Genomic DNA, 27,366 nt, shown 5'->3' with positions numbered 1-27,366 from the left:
ATAAAAGAACGTGTGATAAATTCAAGTTTGCTGAAGTGCTCCACAGGGTTCACATAAGCAAGGTCAGGACATGGACCTTACACGACAAGACAGCACCAAGACAGCTAGGCAGCTCATCTCGATCCATACCAGCTGAAAGGTCTGTGGTTCAGCGGAGGCCTGTAAACGGATCAAGTGCAGTGATAGAGGTGATGATATGTTTGCTGAGCAAACAAATAGCAATCTTGTGTGTACCAAAGGTATTCATTGCATATGCAAATACCAACCTCTCTTAAGACATTTAGAGTGAAGGAGGGACAAATAGTGAAGCTGCCTAACTCTCTTTCTCTCTGAGCTCATGGTTATAAAAGGATTTGCCCTCCAGGTGAGTAGTGTCACAGTGGTTCAGTCCTCAGGAGCAAACATGGGGACCATAGGATCATGGATCATCTTCCTGACGCTGCTTGTCGGCTCAGTCTCTCAGATAGGTGAGTGGGGACCTGGGAAACGCTTACAGATTCACACTATTACAGATAGATATTATAGATAGACTAAAAGATGATTGGAAAAGGTCACAGAGAGGAAAACTGGACGTTAACAGAAATGTATTTTGGTTTATGATTAAGGAAATATGACGTACTCAATATATTTTAATATTTTCCTTTTATTTGTCTGTAAAATATAAAAATAAACTACAAATACATTACATAACATAATTGTCTTACTTTGGCTTTCATTGCAGAACCAGTTGATTACAGGTTACCCATCATCATACCAAACACAGACTAATGTCATGTTTCAACAGCCAGCTCCAAAGATTTTGAATTTTGATGAGTTTGAGTTTATGTGATTATTACCTATCCATTTGATTGTTAGTCTATGGCATGTTGGGTTTAGTTCACCCAAGCATTAATATACTATATATTTTGCATATGATTATTAACATTGCATCTCACCATTTCTTACATACCTGTTTAAAATGTATTTTTAGGTATTTTATAGACCAGTCACAACAATACGAGTGAGACTATACAAATGTAATATATACATTACATTACATACATTAGTTTATTTATATTAGTATATATTTACTAAAAATAAATTGTACCCCCAAAATTAGGCTACAGAAAATGAAAACAAGGCACATTCCAAAATGACAGGGACAGTATAAAGTAGCAAAACCATTCAAATGAATAAGTCTGTGTGGACAAAATATTGTATTGACAAAGTGTGCTAAACTTCAGATCTACAAAACAAATATCTCATTAAAACTATTCTACAGTTAAAAGGCCAAAAAGACGCTACAATCTAATAAACAGTCACAGTTTAAAATGCCACCAATAGCACTAAAATATGTCTTAGAGTACTGGTCCAACTGCCCATCAGACCGAGCAGATGGCCAATACTAATCTAGGATAATAGGGTCCAATCAGAGGACATGTCCCTGTTTGCTCATTGTAAGCATCATCAGACTTCAATATTCAGTGAAGAACTAAACCAGCTGATGCACTGCTTTTGTTGTAGGAAACATTTCAATTAAAATGTCTTCTCTTTACTACAGTAAATAATTCCTTCTCTTCTGACAGGGAGCCTGAGTTAACTGTGTACATGCATTATATTTTTGCACACCCTTTCATATCAGTTAAAAAGATGTTCTGATGTTAATCTCGTTTCAGCTAACGAAAATAAGATCGGCCGAGTGTGCACGACTTGGGGTCATTACCAATGGAAGACCTTTGATGGAGATTTCTTCCAGCTGGCCTCCAACTGTAACCATGTCTTGGTCTTCGAGTGTAATAACAGCTACAAAGAGTTAAACCTCCAAATGAGGCGCACAGTCATCGATGACATCCCCACCATTAGCACAATTATCATGACGCTTGAAGGCTCTGTGGTGGAGCTGTCCATCAGCTCAGTGATAGTCGATGGCAAGACGTAAGTCCAGTCCAGATCAGTCCACCACATGTTTCCCTGAGACATTTTACCTCATCAATCAATCAATGTTTATTTATATAGCCCAATATCACAAATGTTACATTTGTCTCAGTGGACTTCACAGTTTGTACAGACTATCAGTATGACAATACGACACCCTCTGTCCTTAGACCCTCTGTCCTTAGACCCTCTGTCCTTAGACCCTCACATCGTACATGGAAAAACTTCCAAAAAAGGAAAACTCATTAGTTCTTCTTTCAGCCTGAGACTGTGTTGATAATGTTGATAATGTTTCCTTGATTAGACATTTACATTCAGTGCAACGCTATGGAAGCAGGAGTAGCTATTTTTGGATCTCGGTCTGCCTCTGTGGATGGAGGGTCTGCAGTGGTCACGGACATAGCTAACTCCTTTCTCCTTCTGAAAACTCCATTCGCAGGGCAATCGCAGGAATGTGATAACTGCTTGAAAGCTTTATAAAAATCCAACATCGAGTAAAGATTCTTCAGGTTCCTTCACAACAAATGACTTCTGACTGCTTTACTGCAAACCGTATTTAAATGACTTTCCCAATGTTGTAGATACTTAGCAAGCAGATAAAGTTCAGATATAAAGTTCCTTTAACTACAATGGGAATAACTTGGAGATGCATCTTTACTCAAATCCACAATCGGTAGAAAATTACTCTATGTGATCAAAACTTCATATAAATAATTAGTGCGAGGTTTTGCATGCAGAAAAATGAAAAAGCACCACTTCACATTTTAAAGACTATAATTAAGTCAGACTTTGTCAATCTTGGGTTATTGGTTGGTTTTGTACTTTGTTGTTTTTCACCTAAGTTGGTTACATGAAAGATATTATAATCATTCTATCAATCTATCAGTAATAAATCAGTAATCCTTGAATGCAGACATTTCCTGAACACAGCTTTGATTAGTCAGAAACTTTATGCAACCTGCAAATGGCATTGAGACAGTTTCCAGATGTTACATATTTGTTCATATGTGTACACTTACTCTCTGCAGGGTGACTCTGCCACATGTCACATTCGGCGTGAGCGTCATGCGGACGGATTTTAATATCATTGTGGAAGCTAAGCAGGGAATTACAGTGACCTGGAACCTGGACGACTCCCTGGACGTATGTAGCACACACTTCTGTCCAGTTCTGTGTTCAGCTGTATTGACATACAAAATCACTCTTCATTTCTCACACATATGCCTTAGAAAACCCCAGTTTGTGCACATGCTTGGAATACATATGAAAACAAAGAAACACAATTATTCTTAAAGGATAAGGCTCGTATTATTTATTTCTTTAATAAAAGCAACAACTCATAAGAAAAGGCCCAAACGATCGAACAAAAACAATAAAACAATAAACCTATCTTACAAGCTATTTTGTTTATCGCCACACTTTGAAAGAGCTTGTTCCTCCAAGAAATCACAACCCCTGAAAAGGTTGATGAAGAATGAACAAGTTTAGTGGGGAGCAGGAGTTCACTCATATTAATAGTGGCGTGTGACGAAAGGCAAACATACTTGACACAGTTAACTACAACTGTTTAAATATAGAGTTGGTGCTGATCCATTTAAACACTTTTATTTAGCGATTCAATTGATACACTTTCTTTCCTCTCAATATATTAAGCCTTCTAGTTACCGGCACTGTACCACTTTAATACCCTTCCAATCTGAAAGAATGATAGCGGCTCAGCTATGGCATTTAAAGGTACCATTATAAGGCCATTTATTTGGAAATAAAGACAAGAACTTAGTATTGCTCACAAAACCCGCATCCCTTATTTCAAGTTTCCCAATGTGTGTGGTTTTGATAGCTGTGAAAGAATGCAGTGCCAAAATCAAGTGGCATAGTATTAGCTATTGTTGTTTCTAAAGCTTGGCCATATACATGTATATGGGATGAGTTAATGTGATGAATGTCATATTTGAAAGTACACAGAATAAAGTGTTTATGCTTTCCAATAACCTTTGGTCACCTGTAAGCTTTGCTTGTGAGCATGTTGTATTTGGCTCGCGACATATTATATAAATCTGATGCCATCCAAGCCTTAACTCAAATATTGGATGAGTTCAGCAGTGAGTCACTTAGGGAATTTGTGTGACAGGCTATGTCCTAGAGATAAGCAAACAATATGAATATAAAAGAGTGCATTTTGCAATAACAGGTCATGCACCAGCTTGGAAAGCAAAACGTTACTCTCCTACCGTAGCAATGCCAAAGAGTTGACAGAGCACATGAGTATGACCTACTCAAAATCTTATATGGATTACATAGGAAAAGTTATTTGGTATGTCAAAATATGTTATAATAGTATTTTGCTTCATCTTAAAAGCCTGCTTTGAATAATGAATGATTCATTTATAACTTGTGTTTCGCCAATGACTTCTCTATATTTCGTCCATGTTCACAGATTGAAATTGATGAGAAATACCAGAACAAGATATGTGGACTCTGTGGAAACTTTGACGGTGTGCCCAATGATCTGATGAAAAATGGTAAGATTTTTCTCACTGTACTCAACGTGGGATCACAGGCCTGCACTAGCTCAATCCTGTGTCTCGTTAAATGTTTCATAATCACACTGAATATAATTAGGCCTTTTCTTCCAATGATGGATAGAATCAATATTTTTTTTATTTAAAATGAACATTTACTTAATTTATTAACTTAATTGATTTATAAATCACCATCAAATAGCATTCCTAACGGACAAGAGACATCTTTAGCAAAGGTGCAGCCTGTGCAAATTTCTCTTGAAGTTTTAGCTGATGCTGCTTTCATGCTACCATGTGACTAAGGAATAAAAACCCTCCCTGCTTTAAAATGGGTGCAAACTGTGTTCCAAGTATTTATTTACATCAAAGTGCTGTCCATAATGTGTGATTGTCTGTAGGCGCTCAGCTGTCCGTGAGCGACTTTGCTGACACCCACAAGGTGGATGGGCCAACAGAGCGTTGTGAGGAGCCCGCAACCACCACAGTCCAGAGCTGTGACGATAAGGTAACTCCTCACTCCAAACAAGTTCCCTTAACATCTCATGAAGTCATTTGTTAGAGGGATCAGATTCCTTATACAAGTGGTTCTCAAACTTTTTTCAATAATGTACCCCCTTTGAAAAAAAAATGCAGCCAAGTACCCCCTGATCAGCGCACAAGTTAGGGAAGAAATGCCTATATAAAGAGGTACAGTACAGCGCTGCACCATCGGTGTCTGATTTATTAAAACAACAACCTTGTAACTGAGAAACACTTAAATGCTACATTTCAAATGTTTACAATCCATCACTAAATTCATGGCAAACCAATTTTAACATCATGCAATAACACTAAGACGACATTAGTTGCATTGAACTCATCTTTTTAATAAGTTGTACTTACAATGTAGTGAAATATGGGCTTGAGCTTCACTGAGGATCTTTGTCATTCTGACAGGGAGGCAAACTGCAGTTATTACACTTCGCGTTTTTAAATATGTGTAACTCTGTTCATATAAAACCCACACTGCTCAAACTTCCTTACTTTTCCCAAAATTGGTATATATATATATTTTTTTAAATATTTGTTTTCATTAACATAAAATAAATCTCACGTACCCCCTGCAGTACTCCAACGTACCCCTAGGGGTCCGCGTACCCCCATTTGAGAACCACTGCCCTATACTATACTATCCATGCCAAGCTTGAAAAAAGGCCCAGAATGTAACATTAAAGGTCCCATGTCATGCTTTTCCGGTTATTACCCGTCCCCTTTTGTGTTATGAAGGTTTTTCTGCATGTAAACGGTCAGCAGAGTCACAAACCCTCAAAGTACACCCTGTAGCGAGTAAAACTCTAACACAGAAAATACCTGTCTATGCTGCCCCAGAACGCCTCGTTGGACATTTCTCTTTCCATTGTTTTCTTCCTGGGTACAGTGACGTGTCCATACCCAAATGGACCAATCCGTGGAGCCGTTATGTTACGTCCACAGAGCCGTTACTTCCTCACACACACACTCAATCTTTTCTCAGCTGCAGCTCCGCCGATTTCTCCTCCCTGACACGGTGGGACGCGGCGAGGCTGTGAGTCTGTGTGTGAGCACACACACAAACTCTGTGCTGCAGGTGTGTGTTTGTGCTCAGGCTGGTTTCTGGCTGGGTTTCGCTGTGTCTCGCTGTCTCGCAGACGGCCACTGGGCTCATAGGGAGGGGGGGGGGGCAGGAGCTCCAACAAGCCGTTTAGGACAGAGAGTGAATGCACATACTATACAGAGATGCTGTTTGAGAAACCAATGTGAGTTTGGAACATCGAACAATGTAAATCTATTCTAGTAGACCTCAACAATGGAATTATGATCAGTAGAAATGGCCATGACATGGGACCTTTAAGATTGCATTTAGATTTGTTTCACAAGAAAGGACCATACCACCACCATTTGAGCTGGAACAGCCCGCCAATAAGACGGAGTCAAGAATGTTAGGAAGACAGAAGGGTTTTTTTCTCCTAACACGAATGATACCCACCTTTCACTTTAAACACCTGCATTGAAGACCAGGCTGGACCCCCTGGAATGGTGTATCTGCACCCAAGGGTTTTTAGAACAGTTTGCCTGACCCCGGTGATACTTGTATTCTCAGCATTTATTACAAGCCAAAAAACTGAGATTATCTAAGAGACATGACAGACAAAGGGTGGAGGCATTAGGGAAGTACAAACCACCCCAACCCCCCCTGCGTGAGCAGGCTGTGGCCGTAGAGGTGGTGGAGGGCCTGTGATGGAACCCATCGGGAGAGATTGTCTTGAGTGGAGATGCCCGTGGGCCTTTGTTCTGACCGCTGAGCGTCTCCACTGGGTCTATGCTGTTGTCTGTTATGTGTCATGCCTGGAGGATGACTGGTTTCAAAAAGAGTGTCTGAATCTGTTGGGTTAGTTTGCCATTGAGGAGCCGTGGTGAGTGGATTCTTTCAAAATATGAACTTCAGCCTTTGTCGAATTTTTGAACTGTGAATGTACGTTTCGGCATGGTCTGTCTGTGGTGACATCTGAGACAAATGAGGGCGGATGACCAGGTACAAGTAGCTAAGCAGAGGGGTCAGAGGTGTGGTTGAGGCATGGCCATGGTTCCAAACCCAAGTTAACCAATCAAATGAAAAGAGGTGCTGCAGCACAGGCAGTAAGAGACAAATAGAGAGCTTTTTGAACATTAAAGTAAGGAGACATGTCCCACACTAAATACTAATTGTGAAGTAAAAACTTCATTGCAGCAATGTTGAGCCAATCATGAAATGAGGGAAACTGGATTCGCCTTAGTCAATACACTGATATTTATTGAGAATTCGTACGGCCGGAGAGATCACAGTATACTACAGTTCTCATGTAAGATACCAGCCAACTCTGAAGACAAAAGCGCCAAGAACCCATCTATATGTAAGAAGAGGAGGGCCCTAAAACACACGGGTTTTCCTTTAATGCATGCCAGATGTCGAGACAAAGACTCGTTGTATTGCAAACCCACATGAGCCAAGCTTCTCCCCCCACAAGACATCAGATGACCTCTTGACCTGTGTCTTCCTGAGAAGCTATGGATCACATTACAGGCAGGAATACACTTTAACCAGAAACAGATTCCCGAGGACAAGTCACTAAACTCTATATACTGTAACAAGACTAAAATATTCCTTTACACTAATATGAACCAGAACATATGTCCTGTTACACCATTTATTACGTGTTATTGTAATAGTGTAAGATAAGCAGTGTGTGAACCAGTGAACCTGTGTTTCTGGATTTGCTTGGAAGAGTGAATCATCAGACTACAAACTAATTCTCTATGAGATCAGAATATATATAAATTCAGCCATTAACCATTTTGAATACAAAAGATGTTGTCAGCCCAGTCTGTGCAAACATCCAGAGGCTTTCCCTACAGCAAGGGGTCAACTTGTATCTCAGTTGGCTGCCAGAGTTGATTGTGCAGCTAAGTATCTGTTTATAGTTTGATAGAAACAGCTATTTGGATTTTTATAACACATTGATTGATTTTGTTTTTTTCAGCAACTCTGTGACCAGATCTTCTCCAGACCTCCTTTCAGAAGATGCAGAGACCTTTTGGACGTGAACTCCTTCAATAAAGTCTGCAGGAATGATATGTGCTACTCAAAAGAACCTACTACTCTCTGCAAAACCATATCAGAATACTCCAGACAGTGTGTCTATGCAGGGGGCAAGACAGAACAGTGGAGGAATGCAACGTTTTGCCGTAAGAGAGATGCTTTTTTGCAGTTGACTTGAATGTTCTGCATCAGTTGCTGTGTTGATTGCAACATGGCTTGATTGTCCTGGTACAGCAATGTTTAAGTCTTTGTCTCCACAGCCAAGACATGTCCAAACAACATGGAGTTCATGGAGTATAGCAGTCCATGTGTTGACAGCTGCTCCACCCCTCAGGCCAGCCAGACCTGTAACAGAGACTACAGGAGTGGCTGCGCCTGCCCTAACGGTAGACTACACATTGTACACTACAGTATACACCTGCTTTGTTCATTCACAACTTATCTCAATCATTCCTGGTGCTGACGTAAAACATGAAATAAATGATTATTATCTCCCCTCAGGAACTGTCTTTGATGACATCAGTAAAACTGGCTGTATTGCACAAGATCAGTGTCCGTGTCTGCTGAAAAACAAGTTGTACAAGTCAGGAGAGTCCTACTCAGACAACTGTAGATCCTGGTAAGATGAAAACATGAATACAACTGAATAAGAGTGACCTGAACTGAATTTTGACCTGCTTTCTGAAGTCCCAAATGTATAACTTCAACATGTTGTTCACACAGTCATTTAATGATCTCCTTTTAATTTAGTTTATATTTTACCAGGTTATTTAATCTTTTATGATGAGTATAGTGAAACAGTTATTGCATACCCACAAGTGCTAATGTCTTGAATTACTTTTGGTATAATCCACACATATGTCACATGAATGGCTAAATATAACACTATGTCCACTCGCTGTTGTTGTTTTGCTTTATTTGTTTATTATATATGTAATCAATTAAAAGCAGTTAATTGCATTGACATTGAATCCACAGCATTCAAATCTTTAGTTATCACTACAGATTGCAGGCATATGATATCCATACATATTGTAATTGACCTACATATAGTCTGTGATAAAAAATCTCTTCATTTACCCTTGTGCTGTTAGCATTGAAAAAGCCATGTTAGCTCCTTTATCAGGGAGTGAGACCTTTAGTGAAGTCCTTAGAGTTATGCTTCAGACCGGCAACAGGTCGAACGTGTTCCATTCTGCTCTTTGTATCACAGAAAGACTACAGAATACCTTGTTCCTACCTCGGTTATTAAACTCCAGTAAACGTGAACATCTTACATCTCATGCCTGTATGCTCTGCATGTGTGTAACACCCAAACATGTCAGAGTAGCAACATCACAATTGGTAGGCAGCTTTACTGCATAAACAATAGTTCCTACTATTACAGATCTGATCCAATGCAGCTCCACACTTGATGTTCTTAATGGGCACATACAATAGTCTATCATGACATCTTTCCTTCTGCAAAAACATGTTCTAACCGCCGATCATGCAGTCAAGCCAATACAAAATACTTCTCTAAATGTAACAGGTTTGTTTCAAAGCATCGCAGCATTATTCATGCAGTAATGCAATTTTAATAAGTTACCCTAAATTGTCATGCAGTATAGGCTTCTTTTTACCAAAGATAACTAGAACACTGATTCTACTGCTCTCTGTGTGTGTGTGTGTGTGTGTGTGTGTGTGTGTGTGTGTGTGTGTGTGTGTGTGTGTGTGTGTGTGTGTGTGTGTGTGTGTGTGTGTGTGTGTGTGTGTGTGTTGACAGTGTGTGTGAGAGTGGACAGTGGAGTTGTACAGAGGAGAACTGTCCAGGAACCTGCTCTCTGGAGGGGGGGGCTCACATCAACACCTTTGATGGCAAAGCCTACACCTTCCATGGGGACTGTTCCTACGTCCTGGCTAAGGTAGTACACACACATCCTCAACTGCAACACTCATTGTTTTCCTATTTACAGCAACGTCTGAGTATGTTGTGTCTATTTATTGTACTGTCCTCCATTTCATTATTTCCGTCATAATTAATTTCAAGTTTTGCCCTTGTGTGTGTTTCAGAAGAGTAATGGCTACTCGTTTGCAGTGCTGGTGGATCTGGTCAAGTGCGGCATGGCTGACAGTCAGACCTGCCTTAGAGCTGTAACTGTGAGCTTAGCCAGCAGTTCTGTGGTAAGCCACGCACACACACACACACACACACACACACACACACACCACACACACACACACACACACACACACACACACACACACACACACACACACACACACACACACACACACACACACACTCACTCACTCACTCACATCGGTAATTCAGAGGTTAAACCTACCACTAAGTAGAAGAAGATTACTCATGAGAAAATCGTATTGCCTATTGAGCAGTAAAATAAAACATATGTATCTGACATTGCTGTAAGACTACAACTCTTAACCATTAGATGCAAAAGTGGGTCTTTTTTTAACCGGTGAGGTGGTTTTCTTAGAGTATCTTTGTAATTACATTTTTTTATCATTTCATATTCCAGCTATTCCTCAAAAAACATGTTTTGATTATCATGCCATTCAAATTTTAAATTGACATTTTAAGAAATTGTAGTTGTTGTATTACTACCCCAAGCTTCCATAAGTGGGTAAAAAATGACCCGCATTTATTTCGTATGGAATTTCGTTTGAACTGGCACCCAAGATGAGATGCCAAGTGTCTGCTTGAGCTAGCATCACAGAGCAGCACACTGAGTTTAATGGATGTTTCCTTCTGCACTTTCTCTCACGACAGCAGGGCATGTTTGTTTTCTCTTTGAGGGAAATGGTTTTGTTGAAGCTGTTGTTGGCCTGTGGGAAAATGTAATCATAAGAAATGACTCTGGAAAAGCTGCAGATAGAGCCATAAGAAATGAATGCAACTGATTATTTAATGTTTAATGTTGTTTTTATAGGCAATAGTTTAAGCTTTGTTAGTTCCAGGCTTAATATGTGCATTTCTATAAGTTTTGGAATAAACATTGAACCAGTCCGGCCCTCCAGTAGTACCCATTTTTTAATTTTGGCCCACTGTGTATTTGAGTTTGACACCCCTGGTCTAAGGGTTAAGAGCATGTATACTTGCACATAGCTTATTTTTGTATTTCTTGTTATTATTGTCTACTTTGTATCTATTTATTATCAACCCTACAAATAGAGATAATCTTACAAGGAGGACAAACGAGTGTCTCCCCTAAACACACACACAAAAGATGCGATGATTGTTGGACTCCTGTTTCATACTCTGTGTCTCCCTCCACAAACTCTCAGGTTATTAAAATGACGGCTACCGGGCAGGTCTATGTGAACCAGATTGCCTCTATGCTTCCACTGTTTACACGTGAGTTACTGAACACACAATGATTAAGAGACAGCTGTAAATGTTTATTTATTTATTTAACTACAAACTTCAGAGTTGTTAGTTTTAAGTTATAAGAGTGTTGAATTTGTATTAATGCGGAAGATGAAGATAAATGAAGAGAATATGAACATGAGAAGAGAATTATAGCAGAATACTGACACCTGTGTGTTCTGCCTGCCGCAGCGATGCTGAGCGTCTTCAGTCCGTCCTCCTTCTTCATCTTCTTGGACATCAAGGTGGGCATTCAAGTAGTGGTCCAGCTGTCCCCGGTGATGCAGGTCTTCATCTTCGCTGACACTTCTCTGAAAGGAACCACCTCTGGTATGGCCTACATTATTGTTTCAGTGTCTGGATAGACATTTGATTTGACATTATGATTTCAGCATAGTATTACATTAGATTACTGGTTCTAATATGTTTCTGTTCATAATAATTCACATGTCATGTAAGGTTTCTGTGAAATAATGTATCACCTCACCCCACAGGTTTGTGTGGGAACTTCAACAACATAATGAGTGATGACTTCAAGGTGATTAGTGGGCTGGTGGAGGCTACTTCTCCAGCCTTTGGCAACTCATGGAAAACTAGAGCCAAGTGCCCCGACATTATAGCAGGATTTGGACACCCCTGTCGCCAAAGCATCAACAAAGGTAGAGCTAGACTTGTGTCTTTGACACCTCATAAGGTGTAATGTAGATGGTCATACCATGCGAAAGCATACCATGCCACTTTTCAGAGTTCATCATGACATTTTCAGTGTTTTGTAAATACTTAATTTCTGTATGTTTCTGTCTCTCAGAGAGTTATGCCAAGTACTGGTGCTCCAAACTCGACGATCCCCAGGGACAGTTTGCTTCCTGCCATTCCTTAATTAGCCCCAGCATGTACAAAGATGTAGGTCTGCACACAAAAAGCTGTAATGACAAAAAACTAAACTAATGTACTGTTAAATGTCAATGTTGACTGTGTCTCCTCCCAGAACTGCATATATGACAGCTGTAACTGTGAGAACAGTGAGGAAAGCATGTGTGCCGCAGTCTCCGCCTATGTGTATGCCTGTGCAGCTGCAGGTATCCATTTTAGAGGCTGGAGGAACACCATCTGTGGTGAGTGCACCCTATCGACGTCAACAAATAATTAACCTGGATGGAAAATGTATTTAATTAAACATACACTATTTTGCTACTTCTCAAATCGTATCTCTCATACTAGGAAAATTCAGTGAATCATGTCCAGGAACAACTGTGTATGACTACAACATGACCTGCTGCCAGCGCACCTGCCGCTCCCTCAGCCAGATCGACTACTCCTGCCAGAGCAGCTTCACCGCGGTGGACGGCTGCGGCTGTGCAGAGGGAACCTACATGACCGAGGAGAGCCAGTGTGTGTCCAGAGAACAATGTCCCTGCTATGATAAAGACACCATTATTCCTGCTGGGCAGACTGTCAACAAAGATGGCAACACATGGTAAAAACACAGTGTAATGATGTCAGAGGTTAGGCATTCAGGAATAACATAAAATAACCGTTTATAGTGAGCTGCCAATCTTGAAAATTGTATTCGATTTAAGGGTTATACAATGGATACATTTGAGAGTCAAATGAAGTGGGGGATAGTAAACATAGTTTAAAGACTAATGAGTTATTTCAGGAAGAGGAACTGTAATGGAAACAAGCCAGGTAGATATCATAGCAACATGCTATCATTAGCATTAGCAACTGATGTTAATGATTCATAGATTAATACACACCATCACTATCCTAGTTACGAATGTTAGCATAGCATGCTAACATTTGCTAGTAGTGTACATAAAGTACATATAATAAGGGATCGCCAAAGTTATTAGGACTCATCCTGAGGATGATATAAATCTCTAAGTCAAATATTATAAATAATGACGGAAATAAAAAATGTTTAATCATAACTAAGGATGGGTATCGAGAACCGGTACTAAGTCAGTACCGGTACCTGATTGGACGGAATTGGTATACCGTTAAGCCGCTGGACAAACGGTGCTGCTATCGGTATATGAATTACGCTACTTCCTTAGTTTAAACAATTCTGGTTGGTTGGGAACCCTCATCCCGTGTGACGTATCCGGTTTGATTACCACTCTGATTGGCCACTGTGAATGCCCCTTGTCATCTCTCCTAACAGCGCTCTTATTATTGTGAGACTCCCGGGGGCAGACCATAGCAGGGGCAGATGCAACATCTTGCTAGAAACAGCGTCTCAAGGCTTCTTAACATTTAACAACCTAATAATGATGCATACCCACTTAACGGGAAGAAACTCAGCTAACAGACGATATTAACCATTTGACCTACACGGAACAGAAGTCCAACACCAATAGTCTAAATCAACACTTAGCAAAACGGGCTAACGGGGCTAACGGCTACTTTAGCACATAACTGGCAAAAGCGATCTTTTCTAAGTCATTTTATCATTGTATCTGCACAAACAACATATCACATGAAAGCTGAGATTCCATTGGTGTAACTGTACGACCAAAACTCACTGAACTAGCAGCCAGGAAAGAGCAAGAAAACAACTTCACTTTACGTAGCCATGATGATAATGATGTCTTACCTTTGCTGTTTTGTGATCAAGGGCATAAAAACGGTTAATCCAATGTCTCTGTGTAACTTTAAAATAATTACTGATAATCCATCATTACAATTATAAATAATAAACGGATTATAATGGTTAGCTGACAGGAGCTTCCGGTTTAGGAGGTGCGCACGCAGCGTCTCGTTTTAACTGAACTATGGTCATGTTTACATGGATTTATGAACTGCCCCTAATTACCGCCCCCTTCCAGAGACACACTGTCGAACACACTCATACCTGCTTGGTATGACATTGAAAAAGTTACATTAAATAATAAATACAAATAAATTACAATAAAATGACTGTTGTTTAATCTTCACATCTTGTAATCATGTCTACACCAAATTATTGAAAAGTATCGATAAGAGTATCGAAAAATGCCGGTATCGATGAGCAGTATCGGTATGGATAAAATCCTAACGATACCCATCCCTAATCATAACACTAATATAGTGAATTAAGCTCATTCAAAGCTTTTTTGTAACATAATGAAAAAAGAAACTTGGCTTGAGTTTTCATTTCACTGGTGTTACTTCAAATCTAGCAATCTATTTTGGATATGTGAACATTCCCACGCTGGAATTATAGGCATTTCTATTCTACCAATGGAACAGTTGTTATGGAAAACGAGGGGCAGCTACAGTAGAGGACATTGTAGCAAGTCAATATTATTTCAGTACGATAAAGAATTCCATTGACAAACATTGACAAATGGTTTCAGGATGCTAGCTGATGACTTGAACTCTTTTTGTCACAGTGTCTGCAGACAAGGAGCCCTCAGCTGCTTAGGAGGGAAACAACTACCATGTATGTTTCAAAATATGCACAGAATCAAATGCTATTTGGTGAATGCTATTGTGCTTAACTTTTGATTCGTGAATGATAATGATTAAATGTTAATCCCCTTGTAATTTCCAAACCTTTTGAATTATCTTCCAAATCATGAAAGATGATCCTTTGATGAAAGATATTCCTGTTCATTCGTAGTGTGCAATATAGTTATAATAATCATAATGCACTATGCAATATTATGACAAGATCACAACGCTCTTCATCATGAGTTTCTCATTTATTACCCAGCCTCCCCATCATGTGCTTCCCCAATGGCTTACTTTGACTGCTCCACCGTTCAACCTGGGGTCCCTGGGACTGAGTGTCAAAAGAGCTGCGGCACTCTGGACATGAGTTGTGTAAGTACAGAATAGCATGCACAAACACTCACACACACATACACATACACACACACGCTAACGCGGATGTCTAACATACATGACTAACAGCCTTTTCCGCCCCCGTTGGTGTGCTACAGATCAGTAGCGGCTGCACATCGGGCTGCATGTGCCCTGCCGGCCTGGTGTCGGACGGGCAGGGAAGCTGCGTCACGGAGAGCAGCTGTCCTTGCCTGCACAACGGACAGGCCTATCAGCCCGGGCAGACTCTCACTGTGGACTGCAACACCTGGTTTGTGCACTTCTTTACACATACACAGTATTGTATATAGCTGCTGGGTAATACACACACTATCTTTACTCCCAGCGGCTCAGAAAGAAAGCCCTCAGGATTATCAAAGACCCCCATCACCCCAGCCACAAACTGTTCTGTCTGCTGCATCAGGACTAAAACCACCAGACTCAGGGACATCCCATAGGCCATAAGACTGTTAAACACCTGAACTAGAACATCCATAATATTTACCTGTTTACAACTTACGAATCATTTATCTAATATATAATATTCCAATTACATGTATATATACTCTGATTGCACTATTTCTATTCTATTGTATTTGTATTTACTTGCACTATTTTATCTGTTTTATTGTGTTGCACTGTTGGAGGAGCCCGTGACCTAAGATTTTCATTTTATTTTTGTAAAATTAACAAAATTAAGTAACATTGGTGGAAACAGTACCAGCACTTTGAAATACAACCTTTTATGAAAATACAAATATTTAGAAAATACATCAGTCAAGACATAATCCAATATATACAAGTACATGTTTATCATTCTTTTAGTACTTTACCAAGTACTACACATTCTACATCTAATATTTGTAAAACAAATTAAAACAAGGTTTATGACTGAAATTGGCATGTTTTTCATCACATGCTCTCTGACATTTTGATGTCTCTGATCAATTATATTGAGCTCGTTAAAACGGTGTAATAAATCGAAATGGTCTATGCAGGTTTTCTCCAGAAACTGGAACTACTGATGCTGTAGTTGTGAAGTTTCCTACATATCTCCCCTTACAGCTAACCTGAGCACTACATCTTCTTAAAATATTTTCTTATCTTTAACTTTTTCATTTTGTCCTTGTCTTTAAATACGACTATTAAAAATAATATAAACTTCATTAAAATGTCTGTATTTATATCTGATATTTGTATTAAACATTTCACATTCGTGTTAGCTGATTCTTTGCTGTAAAATATGTCGGTCTACAATGAATTATTGGCATGAATTTCCCAAAGAATCCCGACACTAAGCTAAAAAGCTGCTGTCCCAGAGAGCGACTCCCCTCTGTATAATGCGTGCAACACAGGGCATACCATCTCTGCTGCTATCATACTGCAGCTCTATCTGTTCCTACAGTGGTGACCCTCCAATATCTCACACACAGAAAAATGCCTTTCCTCTCTTTGCACCACATCTGAACCAAACCAGAGCAGCAAGATAGCAATGACTTACTTTCTCTTTTCACTGCTATGCCATCCATGGTAAACATCCACTCTGGTATTATGGGGCAACTCTGGGTCAAACTTAGTAATGTTATATATTTGCATATCTTTTTTTTTAATACATTAAGCTTTCCAGTTACGAACATTAAGATGTACTTTATGGTAGGTTTAACTTATTAAAGTTTATTTCCGGTGTTTGTCTCTCCAGCTCCTGCAGTGGAAGGAAGTTCACATGTACCACCAATCTCTGTGATGCAGTGTGTGGTATCTATGGTGACGGGCACTTCGTCACGTTTGATGATAAGAGGTTTGACTTCAATGGAGAGTGTGAATACACACTTCTACAGGTAAAGTGGCAGATGGAAAGAGGAACAGTGAATACAATTGAATTCCTTAACATGTCTCAACTGTGCTTACTATGGTTACACTAAATGTTTACAGTGCAGTCAAATATCTTTCGATAATCTGTCTTTTTCCATCATAACCATGATCTGATGACTGAATTAGCTGTAACTTAAAAACTATGTCCGTTATGATCACTAAGGCAGGCGGATATCATTCAAATCAGATTTGGCTGGATAAAATGCTGCATCCATTCCTGCGAGGCCCTCAGGTTTAAGAGGACAACTTCAGAATCAGGATCAGAAATCACCTTATTACAGTAAAGAGTGGCATAGCAGGAAAGAAAGGCATGCACAAATAAAGAATAAGCTAACTTATTAATATAGAGAAGAAAAGCACATTTATAGTTACTACTAGAATACAAATAAAGACAAATAAGTATACATAGTAACATAGAAAAATTGCAGATCAATCATCTCTAATGCGGTCTTATTTCATGCAAAAAAGTTAAGCATTGTAACTTGGTTTCCAGTAATTGCATCCTGTGTCTATGCCTAACTCAGGACTACTGTGGCGGCAGTCAGAGCAACGGAAGCTTCAGAATTATCTCGGAAAATGTTCCATGTGGAAGCACAGGAACCACCTGCTCCAAGGCCATCAAGATCTACATGGGGGTAAACACAACACACGTACACCGAGCACATGTTCTGCCGAAAGTTGTTGGCATGAGGCACACTCTAACACCAACATACAGCTCTGGAGAAAATTAAGAAACCACTCCAAATGTTTCTTTAATCTCAATCTCAACATGTATGGCAGCCATTGCATTCCAGTGTCTGCTGAATTCCAACACAGATAAATGTTATAAGTAGTTTATAGAATAAAATACAATCTTTTATTTGACTCAAAACATACCTATAAATATTTAAAAACAGAGAAACTGATAGTTTTGCAGTGGTCTCTTCATTTTGTACAGGGCTCTGTATATTATAGACATTTAAATGATAGATTGTTGTCCTACGGTAATGCCTTGATGCAAATGCCCTAACTATAGAGAATACCGTGGTCGTGTGCAGCCTGTGTGTATATTCACATTCAATGTCACTTCAAATGAAAATGTGTCCTTGCTACTAGCATGCAGTCTATTTGGATTTGGTTCTTTCTTTCTGAAGAAGGCATTTTACGTTCCCTTTAATTAAATGGTATTTACCATATCATGTTACAAATAGAGAAGAAAGACAAATTGATCAAACCTTAACCTGTTCCCACTTGTTTAACTCCATGATGATTTCATTTTGCCCACAGGATAGTGAATTCCAATTAAAAGATGAGAAATTCAGCGTGGTAAAGGGCAGCGTTGGTAAATATGGTAAAGGTCGGTTACAAAAGATGGGCATCTACCTGGTGGTGACCATCAAGCCGGGACTTGTGATTGTTTGGGACCAGAAGACCAGTCTTTTCATTAAACTCAACCCGCAGCTCCAGGTAAAAAATCATGCCTCTATTTCTTAATTGTTCATATTGATACAGGCAGTTACGTTTCAGATTTACTCAATAGTTGGTGGAAATATTGCAATATTATTTATTTTTGGTGGACATGCTGAATAACAGCGAGTCAAATAACACGGTGCTGATATCAAGATGTATTACCCAACCCAGAAACCAAATTGAGCTTTAAAGGCACTTGTATCTTTATATTAGGCATAGACCGATATGGCTTTTTCAAGGCCGATACCGATTATTAGTAATCAAGGAGACCGATAACCGATATTTGGAACTGATATACATTTGCAGTAAAATCAGAAAATCTTGGTGTCAAAATGTAGAATAACAGAACTGCTATGAAATGCCTTTTTATGTTTGATGAACTTTTCAACATCTTAAAACTGGTTTAAATGAAGTACAAATACAATAAAAACTACTAAAACTTGTTCTGAACTTCTGATATTTGAGTCTCACTCATTTAGTAGTCCCAATTCAGCAGCACCAGATTGTGGTGCAGAAAGCAGAGTTGCTGCGAGGCTCCACTAGCAGCCGTCACAGTCCCAGTCGTCCCAGCGCGTCACAGTTTCTCCGCTGGGAGACGCTACCCGCCCCCGGTCCCTTTGTAACTGGGAAACTGATAGAATTGGATCATAAGATCGTGGTCTTTTTGCAACTTCAGCATAGGGGATTGGGATGTTTATTGAACTTCGGCTTTCAACTGATTTACCTTCGAAACACATGTATGGCTCTGCCGCTCATCACTGCTGCTTGCCTCTGTCTGCGTTCTTTCGCACCTGCGTGTAATCTGAGAAGGTCCCGCCTCTCTGGCTGGCTGCAGCCCGGAAAATCTTCAGTGTTGATTGACACTTCAGTAATAGCCTATCAGATAGCGCTGTGGGCGGGACATTGCTCGTGAACAGTGGTGACTGCAGCCAGAGAAAACGGCCGCATCAGAGCCAAAGTTGTATCGGCAATTTGATTTTTTTTAAAAAAAGGCAGATACCGATAATCTGTAAAATGCGGAATATCGGCCTCGATAATCTTGAACAGCCCATTCGCTAACAGGTGCAGCCTTGTCACTGTTCTCATCAAGTTAGTGACTAGCGTTTGATTGACTCCTGCCAAGTACTTTTTTGTGCAAACTCTTTTCCCAGATAGTTTCCAATGACTCAGCTAGTTTAGTGTAAACTAGCCCTCTGGAACGTCAGTGTACAGTTTCTATGAAAGGTCAAGGCATCAGATGAATATGCCATACCTCCAGGGGCGGCGGGTACTGTAGGCTAGGGAAGGCTAAGCCTTCCCAAATATTTGTGTCACTGCATCCTGGTAAAAATATAATGTCTGTGTCTTTGACATTATCGCTGCTAGCCACCTGTGCTCTGCTACGAAACCAGTTCAACAGACCCTGGATATGTTTGAGTTATCTTAACTAACCCTAACAAACGAGATCTCGCTAAACGGTCCTACGGCGCTGGTTATCAACTCGGTAATCAAGCCAGGGTTTCTCTCTCCAGCTGAGAGCGCGTTCATGTGAAAGGGGCGGGGTTAGCTACATTTGACCAATCACAAACAGGGACAAGTGTACTGACAGCGCAGCGTCATACTTCATTAATGAAAAGTAAACTAATATTAGACAAATATGAACTTTAAACATCCATGACTTAAACATATAATCCAGGATACAAGCCACATACCTACAAGGAGAATACAGAACAACTGGTTAAAAAATAAATAAACTACCGAGCGTTTGAAAGCGTACAACAGTTTTATGATATCACTGCCCCATCTAAGACACGAGTGGATCTGACTTATTACATTTGAGTTGAGTGTTTCGTCAACTTAATGTGTTGCTTAAAATAATACGTCTGCATACAGTATGTGACAATGTAACTAAGTGTTGCACGCGGCCAGATACGGCTCGAGAAGCTGACTCAGATAAGGAAATATTGTGATATTATATGATCGATGATCTGATTGAATGTGATATGAATGATAAGTGCGACACGTCGGCGTCTTCTCTGCATACGGCAGTTTAAACTGTATTTCCTTTTTCCTGTAATATGACTTGATAGATTTAAACTCCGCACACTGAGCTCTGATTGGTCAGCAGGCGGTGCTTTCACTGAGTTGATCTCTTTTCTATAGACGCCGGATGCGGGCAGCGTCAGGTAAAAAAAAGTTATTTAGCCTTCCCAAACCTGAGCCTCACGCGCCGCCTATGCATACCTCCACCTGAGTGAAGAATATTTGCCTTACTATGTATCAGTCCAATCATAGCTATATATATATACTGTCATTGTGCTATATAAATAAACTTGCCTTGCCTTCCCCTTTAGGGTCATGTATGTGGTCTGTGTGGAAACTTCGACGGTAACAGCAGGAATGACTTCACCACACGCTCCCAGGAGAAAGTTGCAGATGTTCTAGAATTTGCAAACAGTTGGAAGGTTTCATCCGACTGCCCAAATGCCAAACTCGTCACTGATCCCTGTGCCTCGAACCGCTATCGAGCAGCCTGGTCCCAGAAACAGTGCAGCATCATCATCAGTGTCACCTTCCAGAGCTGCCATTCAAAGGTAACAACGTTATCAGACTCATACAAATCAGATGCTGTGGTATTTGGAAAATGTTATATTTGTAAATGTGTCCCAATCTAGGACTGATTACGATGACTTCTTTTGTTCCCGATGCCATAGTTGCCCCTACTACAAGCATGGAACGCCATTTTTTTGTCATTTTATAATTTTCCTAAACTATTTAGCTAAACAGTACACTATTGTGTGTTCAAGGTTGACCCTGGTCCATACTTTGATTCTTGCGTGAGAGACTCTTGTGCTTGTGACTCTGGTGGGGACTGTGAGTGTCTCTGCACTGCTGTGGCTGCTTATGCCAAAGCTTGTAATGAAGCTGGGGCCTGTGTTAAATGGAGAACTCCAAAGCTGTGCCGTAAGTTTTGCCACCATTACACCAGGAAAATCTGAGATACAGCATTCAAGGATTTGTAGAAAGTGCCTTACAAAATAAACAAGTTTGTCATATGAAGTAATACCTTGAATGTTGTAACAAGAGCAATGAAGTACATATTTTGTTTCTTGCAGCTGTTTTCTGCGACTATTATAACTCTCCTGGTGAATGTGAGTGGCATTACAAGCCTTGTGGAGCTGACTGCATGAAGACATGTAGGAATCCTTCAGGAAACTGTTCCACGCTCATCACTGCCCTCGAAGGTACTTTCCACAGATATTTTAACATGCCATCATCTTGACTAGAGGAAGGTATTAAGGTCATGCTTTGAGTACAACTCAGGTCAACTGACTGATACATACACCTTTATTCTAAGAAATAAAAGAGATTTTGTAAAACTGTGAGTAGGATTCACTGGAGAAAGTTGCGTACGGTTGAAACCCCCAAAACTGCTTATGCACGTCTACCTGCAGCTTCCCTGTTTGTTTTTTTCACAATTAAACTGGAAATATTGGGCACTTTTCTGCTGAATTTTAACCACTGTGCAATATCGAGGTTCTTGTTTGGAAGGTGGAGACTTATAAATCAGACCAAGCCTTTCAACAAATTGCATTTGGCAGTGTTAGTAAAGAGTTTTGATATGTATATGAATGCCACTGCATTCATATAGTGCCATTAAGCAATTACTTCTATTTCTACATAGGTTAATCAATGTTATAATGGTGTTGCAGGCTGCCTATCCACAGTGTCCCCCAGCACCAGCCCTACTTTGATGAAGACACCATGAAGTGTGTCACCTGGCCTCAATGTGGCTGCTATGATGACAAAGGCACCCACTACAGCATTGGAGATAAGGTTCCACAACCAACTGTAACACTTGGTATGTCTCATTCATGATATTTATTGTACATACCATTGAAATTTGGTCTCAATCAAGTCCAAAAGCCCGATAAATGTGTATGCCTTAGATGTGAAAGCTTGAAGTTGAAGTTTAAACCAGTCGTAAGGAAGAAGAAATCTGTATTTAAAGCACTTTTCTCTGCACATCTACATTCCCTCAATTATTTCAATAACACATAGTGATAATTGTGTTTTAGTAAAACAACCCCCATTAGCAATGGTTCAGGCAAAAAGTGTACTGCAGCACAGGAGACTATGAGAGGACTTCAAATCAAAATGATCTTAATTCAGATAAAGTTCTGTGATAAGTCGATATTGCTAAAGCTCCTCTGATCAGGAGATACTTTAAAAAATGTAGAAAGCGCTGTCTTGTTGAACTGAAAAGGCGGATTGGCGGGTCCAATTGTATATATAAGGCCGACACATAGTCTTCTTAATGTACAGGGATCTGCACCTTATTAGCTGTGGGCCCCTGATGAAAAGGAAATAGATAAACTTGTTTAGCACGCACGCACACACACACACACACACACACACCACACCAACACACACACCACACAGCACACATGCACCCACACACACACACACACACACACACACCACACACACACAACACACAACACACACCACACACACACACACACACACACACCACACACACACACCACACCCACACACACACAACCAAAATCAGTCCATGCAGACCAGGTTTTTTCATATTTCAAAACTAATGCTTGTCGAAAATAAACATGTTAACTCCTACGTTGTTATTAACATCTTTGGGTGGGCTTACATTAAGTGATATTTGTGGTGGCTCATGGCATGCAAACTAAATATATCTTCTCATTTTAGCTCCTGTACATTTTCAGGAATAAGGGTGCAGATACAATGTGAACTGTAAGTGAAAATATACACTGTCCCAAGCCTGACACAATATTTATTCATTATTTCATGTGAATACAAATACAACACACTATATAAAAAGTTTTAAAAGCATTTTACTCTTAAACTGCAGCTTGTACATGCCTCATTTATGGAAACACATATGAATATGGGAGAACCATCTACAACACCACGGATGGGATAGGAAACTGCATCACAGCTGAGTGTGGGGCAAATGGGACTGTAACAAGAAGAACGTACCCGTGCGTAACTACCACTACACACCAAGCCCTCAAACTACGTCTTTTGCATTCAGCACGGTTGGAGAGACCACTTTAGGTAAGAAAAATATGTGCAGCATGAACACTTATGTTATAAACGTTGATTATGTGGTAGAAAAACATATACAAAAATTAAATAAATACTTTAATAAAAGGTACATTTTGATAATGTTCTCTGAAATATACACATTTTGCAATGTTCACAAAATGTCTGATTTCCTCACAGTTGCTGCAACTACATTACAAGCAAACATGACATTGGGAACCACATCTGCAGAAGTATCCACATCAAAAGCAACAACATTGGAGACAGGTACTACATTGCCAACAAAGTCTACAACTATAACTTCAGGAGCCACAGCTGAAGCTACAACTTCTATTAGCCCAATAACACAGACACTTCCAGGGACCAGAACTGTTTACAACTACTGGATCACTAGGAACCACAGTTTTTCCAGTCACAATTTTGACCACAGCTGTTGTTCAACCTACTACGTCAGGTGTTTAAGACAGAAAGTCCTGAAACTACAGTTTGTGACATCAAGACCCTCTGTTGGTACCACGACTACTGGAATTCCTGTAACAAAAACTGAGGGAACCACAACAAAACCTGCAGAAACAAACAACATCAGCAGGAACAACAGTAAAGGTGGCAACGACAACACCACCTAAAGAAGTCACCACTGGCCCAGTTACAACCTCTACCACAGCTGTTGTTGAGACTACAACAATTTCGCCAGGTGTTACAACAGAAAGGCCTGAAACTACAGTTGTAACATCCAAACCCTCTGTGGTTACCACGACTACAGAAATTATTGTAACAGAAACTGAGGGGAACCACAACCAAACCTGCAGAAACAACAACATCAGCAGGAACAACAGTAAAGGTGGCAACGACAACACCACCTAAAGAAGTCACCACTGGCCCAGTTACAAACCTCTACCACAGCTTTGGTTGAGACTACAACAACTTCGCCAGGCGTTACATACACAAAAAGGCCTGAAACTACAGTTGTAACATCCAAACCCTCTGTGGTTACCACGACTACTGAAATTATTGTAACAGAAACTGAGGGAACCACAAACCAAACCTGCAGAAACAACAACATCAGCAGGAACAACAGTAAAGGTGGCAACGACAACACCACCTAAAGAAGTCACCACTGGACCAGTTACAACCCTCTACCACAGCTGTTGTTGAGACTACAACAACTTCGCCAGGTGTTACAACACGAAAGGCCTGAAACTACAGTTGTAACATCCAAACCCTCTGTGGTTACCACGACTACTGAAATTATTGTAACAGAAACTGAGGGAACCACAACCAAACCTGCAGAAACAACAACATCAGCAGGAACAACAGTAAAGGTGGCAACGACAACACCACCTAAAGAAGTCACCACTGGCCCAGTACAACCTCTAACCACAGCTTTGGTTGAGACTACAACAACTTCGCCAGGCGTTACAACAAAAAGCCTGAAACTACAGTTGTAACATCCAAACCCTCTGTGGTTACCACGACTACTGAAATTATTGTACAGAAACTGAGGGAACCACAACCAAACCTGCAGAAACAACAACATTAGCAGGAACAACAGTAAAGGTGGCAACGACAACACCACCTAAAAGAAGTCACCACTGGCCCAGTTTAACAACCTCTACCACAGCTGTTGTTGAGACTACAACAACTTCGCCAGGTGTTACAACAGAAAGTCCTGAACTACAGTTGTAACATCCAAACCCTCTGTGTTTACCACGACTACTGAAATTACCGTAACAGAAACTGAGGGAACCACAACCAAACCTGCAGAAACAACAACATCAGCAGGAACAACAGTTAAAGGTGGCAACGACAACACCACCTAAAGAAGTCACCACTGGACCAGTTACAACCTTACCACAGCTGTTGTTGAGACTACAACAACTTCGCCAGGCGTTACAACAGAAAGCCTGAAACTACAGTTGTAACATCCAAAACCCTCTCTGGTTACCATGACTACTGAAAATTATTGTAACAGAAACTGAGGGAACCACAACCAAACCTGCAGTAACAACAACATTAGCAGGAACAACAGTAAAGGTGGCAACGACACACCACCGAAAGAAGTCACCACTGGACCAGTAACAACCTCTACCACAGCTGTGGTTGAGACTAAACAACAACTTCGACAGGGCGTTACAACAGAAAGGCCTGAAACTACAGTTGTAACATCCAAACCCTCTGTGGTTACCACCAACTACTGAAATTACTTGTAACAGAAACTGAGGGAACCACAACCAAACCTGCAGAAAGAACAACATCGCAGGAACAACAGTAAAGGTGGCAACGACAACACCACCTAAAGAAGTCACCACTGCCCAGTTACAACCTCTAACCAGAGCTGTTGTTGAGACTACAACAACTTCGCCAGGCGTTACAACAGAAAAGTCCTGAAACTACAGTTGTAACATCCAAAACCCTCTGTTGGTTACCACAACTACTGAAATTACTTGTAACAGAAACTGAGGGAACACAACCAAACCTGCAGAAACAACAACATCTAGCAGGAACAACAGTAAAGAGTGGCAACGACAACACCACCTAAAGAAGTCACCACTGGCCCAGTTACAACCTCTACCACAGCTGTTGTTGAGACTACAACAACTTCGCCAGGTGTTTACAACAGAAAAGGCCTGAAACTACAGTTGTAACATCCAAACCCGCTGTGTTTACCACGACTACTGAAATTATTGTAACAGAAACTGAGGAGAACCACAACCAAACCTGCAGAAACAACAACATTAGCAGGAACAACAGTAAAGGTGCAACGACAACACCACCTAAAGAAGTCACCACTGGACCAGTAACAACCTCTACCACAGCTGTTGTTGAGACTACAACAACTTCGCCAGGTGTTACAACAGAAAGGCCTGAAACTACAGTTGTAACATCCAAAACCCTCTGTGGTTACCACGACTACTGAAATTATTGTAACAGAAACTGAGGGAACCACAACCAAACCTGCAGAAACAACAACATTAGCAGGAACCAACAGTAAAGGTGGCAACGACAACACCACCTAAAGAAGTCACCCACTGGACCAGTAACAACCTCTACCACAGCTGTGGTTGAGACTACAACAACTTCACCAGGTGTTACAACAGAAAGGCCTGAAACTACAGTTGTAACATCCAAACCCTCTGTGTTCACCACAACTACTGAAATTATTGTAACAGAAACTGAGGGAACCACAACCAAACCTGCAGAAACAACAACATCATCAGGAACAACAGTAAAGGTGGCAACGACAACACCACCTAAAAAAGTCACCACTGGCCCAGTTACAACCTCTACCACAGCTGTGGTTGAGACTACAAACAACTTCGCCAGGCGTTTACAACAGAAAAGCCTGAAACTACAGTTGTAACATCCAAACCCTCTGTGGTTACCACGACTACTGAAATTATTGTAACAGAAAACTGAGGGAACCACAACCAAACCTGCAGAAACAACAACATTAGCAGGAACAACAGTAGAGGTGGCAACGACAACACCACCTAAAGAAGTCACCACTGGACCAGTACACAACCTCTACCCACAGCTGTGGTTGAGACTACAACAACTTCGCCAGGTGTTACAACAGAAAGTCCTGAAACTACAGTTGTAACATCCAAACCCTCTGTGTTTACCACAACTACTGAAATTACTGTAACAGAAACTGAGGGAACCACAACCAAACCTGCAGAAAACAACACATCAGCAGGAACAACAGTAAAGGTGCAACGACAACACCACCTAAATAAGTCACCACTGGACCAGTAACAACCTCT

At 40.5% G+C, this 27,366-nt stretch overlaps 1 protein-coding gene across 1 annotated transcript; it reads left to right on the top strand.

Annotated features, from left to right (window-relative positions):
• Nucleotides 1-403: 403 nt before the first annotated feature.
• On the top strand, nt 404-23,921 carry LOC117532984 (mucin-5AC-like). The gene is given in 31 exon segments (XM_034196607.1): nt 404-467; nt 1,656-1,914; nt 2,943-3,057; nt 4,352-4,436; nt 4,835-4,941; nt 7,973-8,177; nt 8,292-8,417; nt 8,533-8,650; nt 9,797-9,935; nt 10,084-10,194; nt 11,320-11,389; nt 11,594-11,731; nt 11,896-12,060; nt 12,210-12,304; nt 12,390-12,516; nt 12,623-12,878; nt 14,779-14,822; nt 15,102-15,211; nt 15,331-15,482; nt 16,911-17,049; nt 17,608-17,718; nt 18,350-18,529; nt 20,866-21,105; nt 21,319-21,475; nt 21,628-21,757; nt 22,227-22,251; nt 22,253-22,352; nt 22,355-22,373; nt 23,246-23,283; nt 23,409-23,532; nt 23,783-23,921. Coding segments are annotated over 31 exon segments (3,888 nt in total).
• The last annotated feature ends 3,445 nt before the right edge of the window (nt 23,922-27,366 follow it).

This window comes from Gymnodraco acuticeps, unplaced genomic scaffold (genome assembly GCF_902827175.1).
Source record: "Gymnodraco acuticeps unplaced genomic scaffold, fGymAcu1.1, whole genome shotgun sequence".
NCBI lineage: Eukaryota > Metazoa > Chordata > Actinopteri > Perciformes > Bathydraconidae > Gymnodraco > Gymnodraco acuticeps.
This window is presented reverse-complemented; position numbering and strand designations above follow the sequence as displayed.